At 39.2% G+C, this 20994-nt stretch overlaps 1 protein-coding gene across 4 annotated transcripts in view; it reads right to left on the reverse strand.

Moving 5' to 3' along the window:
* The window catches only part of ZNF667 (zinc finger protein 667), an 81811-nt gene that overhangs the window by 18467 nt on the left and 42350 nt on the right, over positions 1-20994 (reverse strand). For 2 of the 4 annotated variants that reach the window (XM_049621847.1, XM_049621848.1), the window contains exons 2-5: positions 19401-19492; positions 16507-16633; positions 15093-15185; positions 2751-5611 (exon numbers count right to left, since the gene is read on the reverse strand). In XM_049621847.1, coding sequence (XP_049477804.1) covers positions 4032-5611; positions 15093-15185; positions 16507-16633; positions 19401-19492 — 1892 coding nt within the window. In that variant the 3' untranslated portion in view covers positions 2751-4031. Of the gene's footprint in view, positions 1-2750; positions 5612-15092; positions 15186-16506; positions 16634-19400; positions 19493-20994 lie in introns of those variants that run through there. The other 2 variants (XR_007455756.1, XM_049621849.1) reach the window with 1 other exon arrangement.

Here is a 20994-nt window from a genome sequence, read left to right on the forward strand (position 1 = left end):
TATTTAAAATTGAGTGAAACTTAGAACACACCATGTCAAAATGTGTGGGATGCAGCTAACACAGTGCTTAGAAGGGAATACACTACACTAAGTTATAAAATTTCGAAAGCTCCCAGTGACTTCAAATTAACACAATTAACACAATTTCCACCTTAACAAATTTCCACATTAGCATTAGCATGTAAATAATAAAAAGAAATCAATGAAATAGGAAGCAAAAACAGGTCAATAAAACTAATAAATCTTCAGACTGACTACTGAAAAAAGAAAATACACAAGTTACCAATATCTGGAATAGCAGAGGTGACATCACCACAAATTCTACAGTTATGAAATGGTTACGAGAATGTTGTGGACTTCATGGAAATGATTTGAGAACTTAGATGAAATGGGAAATTTTCTTGGAATGATCAAAAGTTTTCTCAAGAACAATCTGAACAGGTCTTTTTAACAAAAAAAAAAAAAAAAAAAAAAAAAAAAAAAAGGGAGGGGCGCCTGGGTGGCTCAGTGGTGAAGCGTCCGACTTCAGTTCAGATCGTGATCTCACGGTCTGTGAGTTCAAGCCCCGCATCAGGCTCTGTGCTGACAGCTCAGAGCCTGGAGCCTGCTTCAGATTCTGTGTCTCCCTCTCTCTCTGCCCCTCCCCCACTCACACTGTCTCTATAAGAAAAATGAATAAACGTTAAAAAAAAAAAAAAAGGAATTTGTAGTTTAAGCTTTCCAAACATTTTCAGGTATCTTACTGTTGTTGCTAGTTTAGTTCTGCCATAGTCAGGGAATACAATTTATACAACCAGTTGTTTAAAACTTAAGATTTGTTTTATGGTTTTGGTAAAATGCTTCATGTGTACTTGAATGTATTCTCTTATGTTTTATAAATGTCAACTAGTTAATTTGGTCAATTTTGTTGTTCAGGGGTTCTATATACTACTTGTTCTATTAATAGCAGAGAGACAATGGTGAAATCTCCAGTAATAGTGGATTGAGCCATTTACCCTTTCTGTTCTTTTTTCATTTGTGTAATTTCTACCTCTGTAGTTTGATACATGTACAATTAGGACTGTTATGTTTACCTGGAAATTGATCCTTTTTATGTCTCTTTATCCCTGATTACATTTGTTGTTCTAATGTCTGCTTCATCTGACACTAATATCGTGATTCCAACTTTCATCAGTGTTTGCGTGTTCTATCTTTTCCCCCACTTTTAATTATGTATGCCTGTATATTTAAAGTTTCTGCTAGCATATGCTGGGTCCTGCTTTTCAATTCAGTTGTTTTGCCATCTCTTAACTGGTGTGTTTAGACCATTTGCATTTGCTGTAATTTAAGAAATATATTTGGATTAAAAACCTACCTTCAAGGTTCACTTATTGTTTCCTTGGCTGTGTCAAGCATACTTAAGTATACTGATGAACCTGTTGAAAAGTGTTCATCTGTGTTCATTTCTATTATTTCCATGATTCATATAGTTCCACCTCTGCTCAAATGACCCATGTAGTTTGGCTGCTGTGCATCTTTTTGGTTACAGCCTTGAACATATTTTGTTGTTTAAAATTTTGTCAGTCCAACAGCTGTCACTTTGAGTAGTTCTGGAGTGCTTTGTCACTTGGTGGGGATGGAAAGTGTAGATTATTCTTGTTTTGCATGCTTTGTAATTCTCCCCCCATCCCCGACCCCAAAAGCTAGGAATCATGTGTAGAACCAACACAGGTAAACAGATTTCTGGAAATGGTCATGTCATTCCTTCTGTTAAGCCTTGGATGGGGTGGGGGGAGGGAAGAATTCATTAATACAGACAAGAACTGGACTAGGTTTAAGTCTGGTTGCTGCTGTGGTTACCCTGAGTTCACCAGAGTCTTCAAACATCACTAGTGATTCCTTAGCCTATTTTCCCAAGGGTTTTATCTCAATGTCTGAGTCACCTTCAGATTTAAGTGTTCCCTGACAACTATGGCTCAGAAAATCCAGTTATACTGAAACATTTTCATTCATTTATTCACTCAAGATCTCACTAGTACTTACCACTTCAATGTGCCAGTCACTATACTAAATACTGGAATTTGCCACTCCCCTAATACTCTACAACCTCCTGCCACTATCTTGTGCATGTGTACTTTCTCTCTTTGCCTTCAATAGCCTTCCAACTCTTAAGTGCCTAGTCAGCCTGAGTCCTGTTCTTCCTTTAATATGGTCACTATCTCCAAGTAATCCCTGTTCCCATGTCCTCCACTCACAATGGAGTTCACCATCTTCTTCTTGGTTATTATCTGTGTCTTTTATATATGTTTGCACATTTTAATATTATGTATTCCCTAGAAAACTCTAAACGTCTGCAGGCAAGTACAATGTCTTATTAGTTTATATTATATATAGTAGGTTTGTGACCATTGATTTGGAACCAATCTCTATGGCAGGTTGGCAAAGAAATTAACAAAGCCAGGGGTGTGGAAGGGGAGGAAGAATAGACCTGCCTCTCCATGAGCATTCTGTTAATTTGCTCACCCATTTGCTCCAAGTGTTGGAGATATTTTATGTTTTTACAGTACTATGACAAGTGTAAATGAAAAGTTAACTGTTCTATTATCCTATATGCATGCTTACCCTTCACAAATCTGGATGTTATTTTCTCAGTTGTGGTCAAAGTTAGAATGGCATAACTCTCATGGTTATACATTTCACAGTTATCTTAGCAAGATATGGGTGTTTACAAACATGGTTTTTGCAGAATACTCCAACCGTATATAACCCAATAACAAAAAGAACTCTGATTTTATTTCTTACATACTTTGTACAAGCGGGAAACAGGGACTGAAAGCTGTTACATATGGTGATTAGCTGACAGGAAAAGAGACTGGTACATAAATCCAGAGTTTCCTCCCATGTATTAGTCAGCTTGGGCTGCCATAACAAAATACCATATCCTGGGTGACTTAAACAAAAGAAACTTATTCTTCAGTTCTGGAGATCAGGGTGCCACATGGTTGGATGGTAGGGAGAGCTAGCTTCCTGGCTTGCAGACAGCTACCTTCTTGTAGTATCTTCTCATGGCTTAGAGCAAGCTCTCTGGCATCATTTCTTTTAAAGACACTAATCCTATCATGATGTACCCTCATAAACTCATCTATCCCTAATTATCTCCCAAAGGTCCCTATCTTTAGAGGGTAGGGGTTTGACATATAAATTCTGAGAGGACACATTTAGGGAATGGCATCTCATTCTCCACCAGTCACTTATTGCACACCACTGTTCTTACATGAAAATACCACTGTTTATTCATATAAATATAAACAAATTTCTTTTCAAATAAAACAGTAACAAATAATTTCTCCCTGCTCTTAAGTTCCCATTCTTCAGTATATCCTGGCTTCTTTTTTCCCATTAGCCTGTCTCAGGCTTGTTAAGATTTTTCATACCATGAAGATTATGTATCTTCATATTCATGGAGACAGTATGATAGTAACTCTACTGATTCACACACATTATGAGTGTTATCTTTATCCACTTGAAGATTCACTCCACTTTTTTCTCACCCACAATTTTCTGTCAGCTGAAAGTAGTACCCTCGTTTGCCCAGGAAATCTCTTATACATGATAGTCTAGTTCTAAGGGACAAACTTAAAACTCTTTCTTCATGTGACCTTAAATAAGGCCCAAAGCCCCATCTATAAATATGGGCTTTGTGGTTCCACTTTGTTGTATGTGACTAATGAAACAGCTTTCTAAATTACACTGCAAATAAAATATCAGTGTCTTATGGAATGAAGAGTGGTCTTCATTAAAAATGATCCAGTCATCTGAACTTGCTGCTTTGAAATTAAGACCTATGGTAACATCACTGCCTCGGTTGATTACAAATTGTCTGGTCAAAGTCACCCTAATGACTTTTGCTCTTTGGCTTTCAAAGTGGGACACATCACCAAGACGGTCCCATTTTTACAAAATTTAGGTTATAGACAAAGGCATTTTTCCCATGCCTTGGTCTCTGCTACTTTTATAGCCTCATTCTATGCTTTCACATATTTAAAACAAACTTAGGCTTTTTCCTCAGAATGTGTATTCTGATGTCGAATCAGAGATGAACTCCGACTATATGCCTTCCCACATTTACTACATTCATATGGTTTCTCTGAAGAATGACTTCTCTGATGCCGAATAAGATCTGAGCCACTACTAAATGCCTTCCCACATTCATTACATTCATAGGGTTTCTCTCCAGTATGACTTCTTTCATGTAGAATAAGGGATGTGCGTTGACTAAAGGCCTTCCCACATGTTTTGCATGTATATGGTTTTTCTCCAGTGTGAATTCTTTCATGTTGAGCAAGGTGTGCACTCTGACTGAAGGCTTTCCCACACTGATCACATTCATAGGGTCTATCTTCAGTATGAATTCTCTTATGCCGAGTAAGAGATATTCGATGACTAAAGGCTTTTCCACATTCTTCACATTGATAGGGCTTTTCTCCAGTATGAATTCTCTGATGTTCAATAAGAAATGACTGACGACCAAAAACTTTACTACATTTATTGCATTTGAAAGGCTTCTCTTCAGAATGAATGTTCTGATGTATTTTAAGGTTGGCAGTTCCAGAAAACATCTTCCCACATTCCTTACATTCAAACAGTTTCTTTTTCCTTGTATGAACTTTCTGATGTTGAATAAGGGATGAATGCCGATTACACACCTTTTCACATTTACTGCATCTGTAGAGTTTCTCTCCATTATGAATTCTTAGATGTAGAATAAGGGTTGAAAGGCGCCTGAAGACCTTGTCACATTTATCACATTTGTAGGGTTTCTTTGATGTGTGAATTCTCTGATGAAGCAAAATGGATGAAATCCTATTAAAGGATTTTCCACATTCTCTGCATTTATAAGGATTCTCTAAATGGTGACTTTTCTGCAGTGGACTCTGACTTAAGGTCTTCTCACTTTCATAGGTTTTCTCTCCAGTGTGAATTCTTTTATGTATAACAAGGGCTGATTTGTTTTTGAAGCCTCTCCCACATTTATTGCATTTATGTAATTTCTTTTTGCTGTGAATCTTCTTATGAAGTAAAAGGGATGACTTTCGAATGAAGTCTTTCCCACACTTTCCACACTGGTGGATATTCTCAACAAAGTGAATTTTCTGGCCCACAGTGAGAGTTGGGTACTGACTCAAGGCCTTCCCACAGTGAAAGGTTTCTTTTCCATTATGAACTTTCCCATGTAGAATAAGAGATGTTCTTTGAATGAAGTTTTCTCCACACTTACCACATTCATGGCTTTTCCTCCCATTGTGAATTTTCTGATGAAGAATGAGGGATGAGATCTGTCTGAAAGCTTTTCTACAATTACTGCATTCATAAGGCTTCTCTCTAGTATGAGATTTCTGATGAAGTTTAAGAGATAAACTTTGACCAAAGGTTTTCCCACAGTCATTACATTTTAAAGATTTCTTTCCTGAATGCACTTTCTTGGGTTTTACTAGGACTGAACTTTTCTTGCAGCCTTTCTTTCCTATGGCAACTTTTTGTGATGCAGAAACTGGTTTCTGATAGCTGCTTTGCCCAGATTTGTTGCACAGAGATGTTGGTAACTTCTTGGTCTCATATTTAGACCTTGAGTCTGAAAGACACCAAGAAATTCAATATTTGTTTTCCTATGCTGGAAAAATGAAGTTTCTGTGCAGTTATTATCAATGATAATTACAATATCAATTATCATCAAACATAATAATAATGATGATAACCAGAAGAAAAACTTTGTAGTATCTTACTGTAATTTTAACATGCCAAAAGGCTTTATAGAAATATTTAGTAATTAAAAATCAGCAAAGCTTGTGATTTGAAATTAATAAATCAAAGTTTTATTTGTAGGATAAATTCATACCACATACCATATTAAACTCCATAGGTTATTCATTAGATGAATGTACTTTTATTACATGAAAGGTCCAAAAAAGGCAGAAGGTAAACTACAAACAGAAGGTAAATTAGTAGTTGCCTGGGGCTGGAGGTGGGACTAGGGTTTAATTGTAAATGGACATGAAGAATTTTATTAGGGTGATAAAAATATTCTAAAACTAGATTATGGTGATGGCTACACAAGTTGTCAACTTTATTAAAAACCACTGAATTATACACTTAAGTGAATTTTACAATATGTACATTACATCCCAATGAAATTGTAAATTTTTAAAATGTATTCTTAAAATCCAATCTTAAAAAAACAAACAAAACACTGGAATTCTGGTTTGCGGTTCTTCATGTAAGAAGCTTGGAAAGCACAACTTCATCCTAACAAGTAAAAAGCTAAACAGATGTTAAAACCAACAACTCTTCTTGGATCCATAAGACAGGGGAGAGTACAAAGGGCTGCCTCCAATTTCAGCGGCCTCTAGCCATCCTGTCCCTCCTAAAGGGATAGGGTTTTGGGGGGGGGGGGCACTGAGAAACTGAAGACATTCACATTCCAGAGGCAAAGGCTCCCTAAAAGACACACCTCACCCATCACACATCACTAAAGGGCTGTTTACAATAGTTCCTTTTACCTGGTACATCACCTCTGGCAAGTAAAAAAAAAATTACAAGGCATACCAAAAGGCAAATAACACAATTTGAAGAGAAAGAGCAAGCATCAAAATCAGACTGATATGGCAGGGATGCTAGAATTCTCAGACCAGAAATTTAAAATTGATTAATATGTTAAGGGCTCTAATGATAAAGTATACAGTGTATTAGAACAGATGGGCAATGTAAGCAGAGAGATGGAAATTCTCAGAACCAAAACAAAATGAGATCAAAAACACTGTAACAGGGGCGCCTGGGTGGCGCAGTCGGTTAAGCGTCCGACTTCAGCCAGGTCACGATCTCGCGGTCCGTGAGTTCGAGCCCCGCGTCAGGCTCTGGGCTGATGGCTCAGAGCCTGGAGCCTGTTTCTGATTCTGTGTCTCCCTCTCTCTCTGCCCCTCCCCCGTTCATGCTCTGTCTCTCTCTGTCCCAAAAATAAATAAAAAATGTTGAAAAAAAAATTTAAAAAAAACAAAACAAAACACTGTAACAGAAATAAAGAATGACTTGCACAGAATTCGACACAGCTGAAGAAAGATTCTGAGAGCTAAAGGATTTATTCTATTGGTAAATTAGAATTCTTAAAAATCAGGGGCTCCTGGGTGGCTCAGCCGGTTCAACATCTGACCCTTCATTTTGGCTCATGTTATGATCTCACAGTTTGTGAGTCTGAGCCCTGTGTCAGGCTCTACACTGATGGTGTGGAGCCTTCTTGAGATCCTCCCTCTCCCTCTCTGCCCCTACCCTGCTCATGCTCACGTGCTTTCTTGCTCTCTAAATAAAAATAAACTAAAAAAAAAAAAAAAAAAAAAAGAACCCTTAAAACTTGGAAAGCACAGTAAATAAAGACTGAAAAAAAGAGAACAGAATATCCAAAGACCGTGGGACAACTACAAAAAAGTGACAAATGTATTATGAGACTACTAGGAGAAAGAAGAAAGAAAAGAAGAGCAATGAAGAAACAATAAGTGAAGGAAAAAAAAAAAACACCTTTATTTTTCTTATCATTTTCATTTTAAAGTTTGAGAGACCGAGAATCTCAAGCAGGTTCCGTGCTGTCAGCCTAGAGCTCGACGTGGGGCTTAATCTCACAAATTGTGAGATCATGATCTGAGCTGGAACCAAGAGTCAGACACCCAACGACTGAGCCACCCAGGCACCCCTATTTTTCTTATTCTTAACTGACCTAACAGTAATAGTTTATTCAAAATAATAGCATCAATGTATTCAATAATGTTTGGTCATCTTTTCATCTTATGTATGTACATGTAATATATACATGCTTATCATATTTATATATAAATGAAATGAATGATAACAATGATACAGGTGATGGGAGGAAGAAATTAGCATTATTTTGTTATTATAAGGCACAGTCCCATGAAGTGATATACTGGTACCTGAAAGTGGACTTGGATTAGTTGTAAAGGTATACTGTAAACTCTAAGGCAACCACTTAAAAAACAAAAAAAGTATAATTGATAACACTGGAATCATATGAAATGCTCGTTTAAAAACACAATAGGCAGAGGGGCGCCTGGCTGACTCAGTTGGTGGAGCATGCAACTCTTGATCTCAGGGTTTGAGTTCAAGCCCCACACTGGGTGTAGAGCCTACTTAAAAATACATAAACAAAAAACAAAATAAAACCACAACAAGCAGAAAAAGAGAAGACAAAAGCAGGAATAAAGACAATAAAAAATATTTATTATGTATAGAAGTAGATATCAATCCAACTATATGAGTAATCACTTTGAATGTCAACAGTATAATTACTGTAACAATTAAAAGAGACTGTCAGGGTGAATTAAAAAACATGGCCCAATTGTGTGTTGTCTGTAAAAAACCCACTTTAGATACAGATTAGACATAGATTAAAAGTAAATGAATGGATGGATAAAGAAGATGTGGTATATATACACAACACAGTATCACTCAGCAATCAAAATGAATGAAATCTTGCCATTTGCAACTATGTGGATGGAACTAGAGGGTATTATGCTAAGTGAAATTAGAGAAAGACAAATATCATACGAGTTCACTCATATGTGGCATTTAAGATACTAAACAGATGAACATAAGGAAAGGGTAGCAAAAATAATATAAAAACAGGGAGGGGGACAAAACATAAGAGACTCCTAAATGTAGAGAACAGAGGGTTGCTGAAGGGGTTGTGGGAGGGGGGATGGACTAAATGGGTAAGGGGCGTTAAGGAATCTACTCCTGAAATCATTGTTGCACCATGTGCTAACTTGGATGTAAATTAAACAGTACATTAATAAATTTTTTAAAAAGTAAATGAATGGAGAGAAATATACCATGCCAACACTAATCAAAAGAAAGCAGGAGTAGCTATATTAATTCTAGACAGAGCAGACTTAAAAGCATGGAAAGTTATCATGGATAAAGAGGGGCATTACATAATGAAAGAATCAATTCTTCAGAAAACATAACAATTCTTAATGTGTATATGCCTAACAACAGAGCATCAAACTACAATCAACAAAAACTGTAAAACTGCAAGGAGAAATATATGAATCCACTATCATAGTTATTAAAACACTTCAACATCCTTCCCTCATAAATGAACAGACTGAGCAAGCAGAAAATTCAGGGGAACTCAACCACACCATTTTCAATTGAATATAACTGACATCTACAGACCACTTCATCCAATGACAGTAGTAGTCACATTGTCCCCAAGCTTACACAGAATATTCCCCAAGACAGACAACATTCTAGGCCTTAAAACACACCTTAACAACGAATAGAAATCACACAGTGCTCTCAGACCACAATGAAATTAAACTAGAAATCAGTAACAGAAAGATCAGTGGAAAATCCCTAAATACTTGGAGGTTAAATAATACATTTTCAACAACACATGAGGGGCATGTGGGTGACTCAGTCAGTTAAGAATCAAACTCTTGATTTTGGCTCAGGTCATTATCTCATGGTTTGTGAGATAGAGCCCTGCATGAGGCTCTGTGCTGACAAAGAAGAGCCTGCTTGGGAATCCCTCTCCCCCCACTCTCTGCACCTTCCCTGTTCATGCACCTGCACTATCAAATTAAAAAAACAAAAAAACAAAAAACTCTCAAAAGAAATTTTTAAATATTCTGAACTAAATGAAAACAGAAACACAACTTACCAGAATTTGTGGGATGCAACGAAACTAGTGTTTATCCTAGGGAAATTTATAGCACTATATAGCACATTAGAAAAGAACAAAGATCTAAAATGAGGGGCACCTGGGTGACTCAGTCCATTGAGCATCCAAATCTTGATTTCAGTTCAGGTCATGATCTCACAGTTCGTGGGATCACGCCCTGCATCAGGCTGTGCGTGGACGGTGTGGAGCCTGCTTGGATTCTCTCTCTGCCCCTCCCCTGCTGGCGCACACTCAGTCTCTCAAAAAAATAAACTTAAAAAATAAATACATAATATCAGTAATCTAAGTTTCCTTCTCAGGAAAACATTAAAAGAGCAAATCAAATCCAAAATAAGCAGAAGAGGGGCACCTGGGTAGCTCAAGCTGGTTGAGCGTCCGACTTTGGCTCAGGTCATGATCTTACGGTTAATGAGTTTGAGCCCCAAATTGGGCTCACTACTGTCAGTGCGGCGCTCACTACTGTCAGTGCGGCGCTCACTTTGGATCCTCTATCCCTCCCCTGCTCTCTCTCTCAAAAACAAACATTAAAATAAGCAGAAAAAAATAAGAATTACAGCAAAACTCACTGAAATTGAAAACAAGAAATCAATAGAAAAATACAATGAAACCAAAACCTGGTTCTTTGAAAATCACTAAAATTGATAAGGTTCTAGCTAGGCCAAGAAATAGAGAAAACACAAACTACTAATATCAGAAATGAAAGACACGACAGAAATACACATTTCATGAAAATTAAAAGAATAATAAAGGAAAACTATGAACAACTTCTATGCCCTTAAATTTGATAACCTAGACGAAAGAGACCATTTTGTTGAAAGGAACAGTATTCCAAAAGTCACACAAGAAATCAGAAAATGTGAATAGGCCTCTATCTATTCAAGAAATTGAATCAATAGGGGCACCTGGGTGGCTCAGTTGGTTAAGCATCCAACTCGGGCTTGGCTCAGGTCACGATCTCATGGGAGTTCAAGCCCTGAATCAGGCTCTGTGCTGACAGGCTCTCTCTCAGCCTCCTGCTCTTTCTCTCCCTCAAAATAAACTTAAAAAAAAAAAAAAAAAAAAAAAAATGAACCAATAACCTTCCAAAACAGAAAGCACCAGGCCCAGATGCATCTGCTGATGAATTCTAACAAATATTTAAAAGAACTCATACCAATTCTCCATCATCTCTTTCAGAGGACAGAAGCAAAAAGAATACTTGATAACTCATTATATGAGGCTACTTTTACCTTAATACCAAAATCAGACAAAGGCAACACAAGAAAAGGAAACTACAGATGAGCACCTCTGATGCATATTAATGCAAAAATTCTAAACAAAATACTAGCAAACTGAACTTAACAGCACATTAAAAAGATCACACACACAAGCAAGTGGGATTTACACCTGGAAAGCAAGGACAGTTCAATATGGGAAAATCAATCACTGTTATACATCACATTAACAAAATAAAGGACAAAAGCCACATGATGATCAATTGATACAGAAAAAACTTTTGACGAAATTCAAAACCCTTTCATGATAAAAACACTCAACAATCTACAAATAGAAAGAAACTACCTCAACATAATAAAATCCATAATTGAAAAACCCACAGCAAATATCACAGTAAACATGGAAAAACTAAAACCCTTTCCTAAGATCAGAAACAAGGCAAGAATGCTCACTCTCACCACTGCTATTCAACATAGTACCAGAAGTTGTAGCCAGAGCAGTGGGGTTGTTTTTTTTTTAATTTTTTAAATGTTTATTTATTTTTGAGACAGAATGCAAGCAGGGGAAGGGCAGAGAGAGGAAGACACAGAATCTGAAGCAGGCTTCGGGCTCTGTGCTGACAGGGGTCAAACTCATGAACCGTGAGGTCATGACTTGAGCCAAAGTCAGACACCTAACCAACTGAGCCACCCAGGTGCCTCAAACCAGAGCAGTTTTTTAAAAAAAGAAATAAAAAGCATTAAAAAAAAGGAAAAGAAGTGACATTCTGCCTGTTCACAGATGACATGATCTTCTTTGTAGAGAAGCCTAAACATTCCACACAGACATACAAAATGTTTGAACCAATAAACAAATCCAATCAAATAAAACAGCAGGATACAAAATCAAGACTCAAATCAGTTGTGTTTCTATACACTAACAATGACCACTCAGAAAGGGAAACAAGAAAAACAATCCCATTTACTATAGCATCAAAAAGGATAAAATATTCAGGAATAAATTTAACTTAAGCAATTTGTACATGGAAAACTACAGAGCACTGCTAAAAGTCATCAAAGGTACAAATAAATGGAAAGCTATCCTGTGCATGTGGACTGGAAGACTTAATATTCCACCCAAAGCAATCTACAGATTCAATGCAATTCCTATCAAAATCCCAATGACATTTTTTACAGAAATAGAAAAAAAATTCCTAAAATTCATATACAATGTCAAGGGACCCCAAATAGCCAATCTTGAAAAAAAGAAACAAAGTTAGATGCCTCATACTTTCTGATTTCAAAACATACTAAAAAAGCAGGGCCTGTGGCACCTGGGTGGCTCAGCTGGCTGAGCATCTAACTCTTGATTTCACTGCACTTATAATCCCAGGGTCATGGGATCGAGGGTCCTATCAGGCTCTATACTGAGTGTGGAGCCTGTCTGGGATTCTCTGTCTCTCTCCCTCTGCCCCTCTCCCCAGCTCATGTGCTCTCCCTAAAAGAAAACAAATAAATAATTAAAAAAATCCTTCAAAACACACTACAAATCAACAGTAATTAAGATGATATGGTAGTGGATAAAAGATAGATATAAAGACTAACAGAATAGAAAGTCAAGAAATATACACTCGCATATCTGGTCAAATGATTTTCAATAAGGAGGCCAATACCACTCAAGAGGAAAGGGCAGTCTCTTTCACAATCAGGGCTGGGAAAACTGGGTATCTACATGTGAAAGAATGATCTTGGACCCTTCCTTACACTTTATATATAAAGGTGTAAGTGGCTCAGGGGGTTGAGTGACAGACTCTTGATTTCAGCTCAGGCCATGATCCCAGGGTTATGGGATCAAGCCCTGCATCAGGCTCTGCACTGAGCATGGTGGAGCATGTTTAAGATTCTCTCTCCCTCTGCCCCTCTCTTCTGCTCACTCTCTTTCTCTCTCCCAAAAAAACCCTACAAAACCCAAGTAACAACAACACAAAAACTTCAGGGTGGGGGGGGGCACCTGAGTGGCTCAGTTGATTGGCATCCCACTCTAGATTTCGGCTTGGATCATGATCTCACTGTTTGTGGGTTTGAGCCCCACTTGGGCTCTGTCCTGACCGCGGGGAGCCTACCTGGGATTCCTTCTCTCTCACTCTTCCAAAAACAAAAATTTTAACTCAAAATAGATTAAAGACCTAAACGTAAAATCTAAAACTACTGAACTCTTGGGGTGCCTGGTGGCTCAGTCGGTTGAGTGTCTGACTTCGGCTCAGGTCATGATCTCGTGATTTATGAGTTCAAGCCCTGCATCAGGCTCTGTGCTGACAGCTCAGAGCCTGGAACCTGCTTCAGATTCTGTCTCCCTCTCTCTGCTCCTCCCCTGATTGCTCTCTCTCTCTCTCTCGTTCTCAAAAATAATAAACATTAAAAATAAATAAATAAATAAATAAATAAATAAATAAAATAAAACTACTGAACTCTTAGAAGAAAACATTGGGGAAAAAGCTTCAGACATTAGATTTGGCATTGACTTCTGAGATATGACACCAAAAAACACAAGCAACAAAATAAAAAAATAGGACTACATCTGCATGTCAAAAGGAACAATCAAGAGAGTGAAAAGGCAATCTATGAAATAAGAGAAAATAACTGCAAATCATCCATCAGATAAGGGACTAATACACAGAATAAAGAACTACAACTCAACAACAGATGACAACCCTATTTTAACAAACAAGCAAAAGACCTGAATAGACACTTATACACATGGCCAATACACCCATGAAAAGATGCTTAACATCACTAATCATTAGAGAAATGCAAATCAAACCCACAGTATCACCTCACACCTGTAAGGATGGCCACTATCAAAAAAACAAAAAATAACAAGTGTTGACAAAAAACTGGAACCCTTGTATACTATTGGTGGAAATGACAAATGGTGCAGCCACTATGGAAAACAGTACGGAGGTTCCCCAGAAAATAAAAAATAAAATTATCATATGATCCAGTAATCCTTCCTCTGGGTACATATCCAAAAAAACTGAAATCAGGATCTTAAATACATATCTGTACTCCCATGTTCATTGCAGTATTATTTACAGTAGCCAAAAGCAGAACCCAATTATCCATTGATAAATGGATACAAAAAATGTGATAAATATAATGAAGTATTATGCAGCCTTAAAAAAGAAATATCCTGTCACTTGTAAGCTACAACATGGATGAACCTCAAGGACATTATGCTCAGCAAAAAAAAAAACAAACAAACAAAAACCAAAAAAAAAAAAAAACAGTTATAAAAGATCAAATACTGTATGATTCCATTCATACAAAGTATCCATGGTAATCAAAATCAGAGAAATATAAAGAAAGGTGACTACTGAAGGCTGGGTGGAGGGGTGGAGGGAAATTAGTGTTTAGTGAGTATAGTTTCAGAAGTTATTAGAAGATGAAAAAGTTCTTGATACCTGTTGCACAACAATGTGAATACATTTAACTGTACATTAAAAATGGTTAAAATGAACTCAATATTATGAATTTTTTTACAACTAAAAAAATTCTTATAAAACTGTTTAAGTAAGTAAAAATAACCTGATAAAAAAAGAATCTATCAGAAAAGAGAATGAGCTCTTGGAAAGTAGTCAAAGTGAACAGTTGTGGAAAAAAAATTTTTTTTTAAAAGAATGAAGGAACGATGTGAGCTTGAACATTATCATTAGAAATACTATCATGAGAGAAGGTGGAATATGCTTTCTCTGAAGGGAAATGCTGAGGCAGGGAAGGCTGGGATGAGGGCATTAAGAACTGAGCTTCTGAGACCAGAAACTGGGGTTCAAACCTAGCTCTAATGCCACTTCCTAGCTGGGTTACCGTAAGCAAGTCACTGAACTCCTCTGATCTTCAGTTTCCTCATATATAGACCAGAAATAATAATACCTACCTTAGAGGACTGGGAGGAACCTATACTTAAAGTATGTCTGTTACCTACTAAAGGTTTATTAAATGTTGGTTATTCTCCTTCTAGAGCTTGCACAAAAGAGACTGGAATTTTCTTCTCAGGCCTGGGGCCTTTAAGGTAAGGAAACTGGGAGCTCTCAAATATCAAGAGGTTGCCCCCTCAAAATGCAGGGTGCTCTTACACACAATGGCAGTGTACAGGCTTTGGTTCTGTCACTCACCCAAGCCCCGGCGTTTTCTCACTGGCTCCACCATCCAAGGTGCTTTCCCTTTCTCCAATAAGGTGATCACATTTGGTCTCCGAAAGGAAAGTCCTGCATTTGGGAAAAACATCAGAACTGAGCAGGATGTGGATGCCACAGATGCCAGGGCCAAGCCCCATGTCAATGGGAACGGGGGTTTATGACCACAAAGGGTACACAGAAGACGTAAAGGGCAGGCGGAAAAGGAGGATGAAAGTTCAGTTACAGTGAGAGGTGGTGCTCATTTCTAACTCTACAAAGCCAACTATGGTCTTGAAAAGTCAGGCCAGAAACTCCTGAGTCTATTGCCTTTAGCTCCCACTCCCACCTTCTTTGATCTGTTTTGGGTCGAGGGGCTGGGGCTCTGCAATCCACACTTCTTCATCAGCAGCTCCCTATCAGCATCCACCAGCAACCAACCAGCAACCACCACCAGGGGCTCTGCTGGTTTTCATTCTTCTTTTTCCTGCACTCTCAGAACAAGCCTCAGCCTGACTCTTCATGACTGTAACAGACTAGTCAGCATACCTCTCTCGTCCTTCAGAAGTGTGAGTCCCTTCAAGTCCTAAAAACCCCAAACTCTCCCCTTTGTATGCCTAGCCCAAGGACGGTGGTGGCTGCAACCTACAGTTATCATCTATGCATCAGCTGTGTCCACTAGTTACCTGTTAACAGTACCTGCTGATTCCTTTTATTAAATTCTCTCAAAAATTTTGAGGGTGCCCTCAAAAGGTTACATATATAGTTACCATATGATAGCAATTCCACTCCTAGGTATATACCCTGAAGAAATGAAAATACATGTCCACAAAAATATTCATACACGAATGTTCACAGCAGCACATTCATAATAGCTCCAGTTAAAAACTGCCCAAAGGCCCATCAACTGATGAATGGATAAATAAAATGTAGAATATTATTGGCCATAAAAAGAAGGGGGCACTGATACATGCTACAATGCAGATGAACCTCAAAAACATTACGTTAAGTGAAAGAAGTCAGGCACACAAGTACCACATACCTATGATTCCATTTCTATGAAAAGCCAAGAATAGGCAAATTCATAGAGACAGAAAGTGGATTAGTGTTTGCCTAATCTAAAGGAATTAGTGGGCAAGGAGAAATGAAGAGTGGTTGCTAATGGGTCTGGGATTTCTTTTGGGGTAATAAAAATGTTCTAAAACTGACTGTGGTGATGGATGTACAATTCTATAAATACATTTAAAACCACTGAATTCTATACATTGTATATATATGTGAATTACTCATCAACACAGCTGTTAAAACAATAAAACAAAACTGTAGTGGCTTCTGTTTTCCTGACTAGACTAATTTATGTCCCACAATAGGCTGGTTGTGCATTATGGTGGTAGGGGGCGGGGGCAGGCCTTACCGAGTGAGACCAGATTCTGGTAGTTTTCCAACATGACGTCTTCATACAGATCCTTCTGAATGGGGCTCAGCCACTCCCACTCTTCCTGGGAGAAATAGATGGCCAAATCCCCAAATGTCACTGGCACCTGAAACAAAAAATCACATGTCCTTTCATCATGGGCTTATGCTTCCACGTGGCTAGAGACAACAAGGAACTTGTTCCTAAAAGGGGACATAAATGGTGCCAGGAATCTTTTCAGGAAACATTTCGGGTTCTGAGGCCAAGAGGGGCATTTTATTTATTAAATAAAATAATTTATTTTATTTTTTTATTAAAAATTATTTTATTATTTATTTATTATTTATTATTTATTTATTATTTATTTATTATTTATTATTTTATTATTTATTTATTATTTATTTATTAAATAAAATAAATACAACACAATATGATATAATTTAGCTATTATCAAAGACTGTGTCGGAGCGCCTGGGTGGCTCAGTCAGTTGAGCATCCAACTTCAGCTCAGGTCATGATCTCATGGTTCGTGGGATTGAGCCCCATGTCAGGCGCTGTGTTGACAGCCGATAGCCTGGAGCCTGCTTCAGATTCTGTGTCTCCCTCTCTCTCTGCCCCTCCCCTGCTCTCACTCTCAAAAATAAGTAAACATTAAAAAAAAAAAAAAAAGACTGTATCACAGGGGCACCTGGGTGGCTCAGTCAGTTGAGCATCTGACTCTTGATTTTGACTCACATCACGATCCCAGGTTGTGGGATCAAGCCCAGCATCAGGCTCTGCTCTGCATGTGGTGGATCCTGCTTAAGATTCTCTCCCAGGGGCGCCTGGGTGGCTCAGTCAGTTGAGCGTCCGACTTTGGCTCAGATCGTGATCTCACAGCTCATGGGTTCGAGCCCCGCGTCAGTCTCTGTGCTGACAGCTTAGAGCCTGCAGCCTGCTTCAGATTCTGTGTCTCCCTCTCTCTCTGTCCCTCCCATGCTCATTCTGTCTCTCAAAAATAAATAAATAAACATAAAAAAAAAAAAAATTCTCTCCCCTTCTGCCCCCTTCCCTGACTCATACACTCTCTAAAAAATAAAGACTGCCACATAAAAAGCATAGCAACTTGGATTTACTGGGCACTGACAAAGGCAAAGCATTTTTCTCAGTACCCTACAGGTACTGACTCATGTTAGCCAGTGACTGGGGCACTGCTGAGAGGATCACAGCAATGTTACAGATGAGTAAACAGGAGGCCCAGAAGGGGAGGTGATTTATGGAAAATCCACAACTAGTGAATGGAGGAGATGGAATTCAATCTGAGCAGCTGGCTTCTGATTCATGCTCCTAACCACATACTCTCTAAAGAGCATGTGACTAAACTACACAGGGCAAAGATTCTTCGTAGATGTAATCAAGGTTACTAATCAGTTGATCTTAAATAGGGAGATTATCCTGGATTATCTAGGTGGGTGATGTAATCACAGGAGCCCTAACAGTGGGGAATTTTCTGTAGCTGGAAGAGAACAGAAAGGAAGTCAGGGATCTCTGAAGCCTGATTTGACCTGCTATTGCTGGCTTGAAAATGGAAGGGGACCACGATGAAAGAAGGAACTGAATATGCTAATAACCAATGAGTTTAGAAGTAGACCCTGAACCTCAGATGGGACCACAGAGCCAAGCGACACCTTTATTTCAGCCTCGTGAGACCTAAGGCAGGCCAAGCTGCACTCTGCCTGACCTCTGACCCATGCACAAACTGTGTGCCATAAATACATGCTGATTGAGCAGCCAAGTTTGCAGAAATTTGTTATAACAACAACAGAGTACAAGCACACATAACTTATAGGGCAAAAATGTTTGTTAGAGAAATTGCATTCAATGTGTTTACTGTAGAAAATCAGTTCATCATCTAAAGTGGTGAAGCACCAGGGCGCCTGGGTGGCTCAGTCGGTTAAGCGTCTGACTTCAGATCAGATCATGATCTCATGGTTCGTAAGTTTGAGCCCCACGTCGGGCTCTGTGCTGACAGCTCATAGCCTGGAGCCTGCTTCAGATTCTGTGTCTCCTCCTCTCTCTGCCCCTCCCCTGCTCACGCTCTATCTCTCTCTGTCTCTCAATAATAAATAAACGTCAAAAGAAAAATTTTTTTTAAGTGGTGAAGCATGTTTTTTAATAGGAGGCTGACTCACTGGCCTGATTCCAACAAAGCCAATCTGAATATAAGATTATGTGGAATTTCTTACACACAGAGAGATTTCCTCCTTGTATATATGGGTTGTACAAGTGAAAACAAAGCAACATTAACAGATTAACTCTAGGGGCGCCTGGGTGGCTCAGTCGGTTAAGCGGCCGACTTCGGCTCAGGTCATGATCTCACGGTCTGTGAGTTCAAGCCCCGAGTCAGGCTCTGTGCTGACAGCTCAGAGCCTGGAGCCTGTTTCAGATTCTGTGTCTCCCTCTCTCTCTGCCCCTCCCCTGTTCACGCTCTGTCTCTCTCTGTCTGAAAAATGAATAAACGTTAAAAAAAAAAAAAATTAAAAAAAAACAGATTAACTCTAGAGCACAACCTCGAATCTTCCTCTGCCTCAGAGGTCTTGCCTGGGCACCCAGGTCTACCTCGAGAAATCATGGTGGCTCCCCTCTTCTGTCTGAGGAATAGCGCTGGCAGACACCCTGAAGATGCTCAACAAATAGGTGAATGGCCATGGGTACACTGAGAAAAAAGGAGAGGCAGGCACTGGGTGGTTACGTGGGGTGCTAGAGCTCTTATGCTCCTACCCCTCATGGTGATGGGAGGAAACAGAAACAGGTCTTGGATGGGATTCTGTCAGGTAAGAAGTTTCCATGGAAGGAAAGCAAATGGCCTATGTCTTATAAGATGAAACTTCCCCCCAAGAAGAATTGCTATTTACCTTGGACTTGGACTTCCCTCGTGCAGCAGGCATCCTTTCCTCCCTGTTGAGGGTCCGCATTTGAAGAAGGGCAGAGGGCTGAGAAGGTGGGGCTGGGGGAGAAGAGAAATCATGAGGACGACAGGTCCTTTTGGGTGTTCCCAGAGTCTTTAGGATACAAATCCCCTGGCCCCTCCCCCTGGTTACCCATGCACGTACACGCACACACACACACACATGCATAGACACACACGGAGGGATGACAGAACAATTTCTGCGGCATTCCTGCCCCTTCTCAGGGTTGGGAAAGGACAATGGCCAATGCTATCTGCTCCCAAGACAACAAAAGGTTCCAGATCAGGAGGCAAATGAGACACGAAGACACCTATCCATTCATTTGGCAAGCATTTGTTCAGTTTCTACTATGTGCCAAGCATGTCCCAGGTGTTGGGGAAAAAGCAGAGTTAAAGCAGAGAAATACCAGCTCCCATGTACTTTACTCCAACAGGAATGGGCAATACAGAACAGTGGGGCATACAGAACAGTGTCAGCTGAGATCATTGCTATATTTGAAAAAAAAAAAAAAAAAAAAAAAAACCACAGAGGAAGGGGTAGAGTGATGGAGTGGTTGGGAGAGGCCTCTCAGAGGATGCAACATTGAGTTAAGGTTTGAATGTAGTGCGTGAGGCACTTGGAGAAGAACATTCTAGGCAGAGATACAATAGGTGCAAAGACTCTACAGCAGGCACGTGCTTGGTGAGTACAGGGAAGTGAATGGTGTGCTGAAGAATGAGGCGGAGAGTGGTGGCCTAGGAGATGGCTGAGGTCAGGAGACAGCCACGTCATGAAGACGGTCAGGAGCTCTTGGAATTGATCCTAAGTGTGATAAGACATCACTGAGGGAGCAGGGGTCTGAAGAGTGATAGATCCGACTTAACATTTAACAAAATTTATTGGGTGGCTATGTGGTGAATGAACTGTGTCTGCTGGTGAGGGGTGGAGGGGACACAGGAGCTGAAGAAGGAACTCATTAGGCAGGTATGTGTAAATCCAGCAGAGACTTCAGTGGCCTGGATTAGGCCCCCTCTATCACTCTGAACCTGTTTTTCTACATGTGTGTCATTAGCCACTGGTGACAACTGAGTTCTAGAAATAAGGCTAGTGCCATTGAGTGTTTAATGTTATTTAATTTCAGTTAATTTATTACTAAAGTCATAATAAAATAATAAATATTAAAATAAATGAATTAAAATTTAGTTATCTAAAATTAAACACTGGGGCGCCTGGGTGGCTCAGTTGGTTAAGCGTCTGACTCTTGATTTTGGTGCAGGCCATGACCCCGGGGTGATCAAGTCCTGCATCAGGCTCCACACTGAAAGTGGAGCCTGCTTAAGATTCTCTCTCCCTCTGTCCCCATTCCCCACTCATGCTCTCAAATAAAATTAAAAAAAAAATTTTTTTAATTAAAAAAATAAATAAAGGGGCGCATGGGTGGCTCAGTCAAAGCATCTGACTTCGGCTCAGGTCATGATCTTGCCTCTCATGGGTTCGAGCCCCATGATCTTGCCTTTTATGGGTTGACAGCTTGGAGCCTGAAGCCTGATTTGGATTCTGT

The sequence above is a fragment of the Panthera uncia genome (assembly GCF_023721935.1).
Source record: "Panthera uncia isolate 11264 chromosome E2 unlocalized genomic scaffold, Puncia_PCG_1.0 HiC_scaffold_19, whole genome shotgun sequence".
NCBI classification, from domain to species: domain Eukaryota; kingdom Metazoa; phylum Chordata; class Mammalia; order Carnivora; family Felidae; genus Panthera; species Panthera uncia.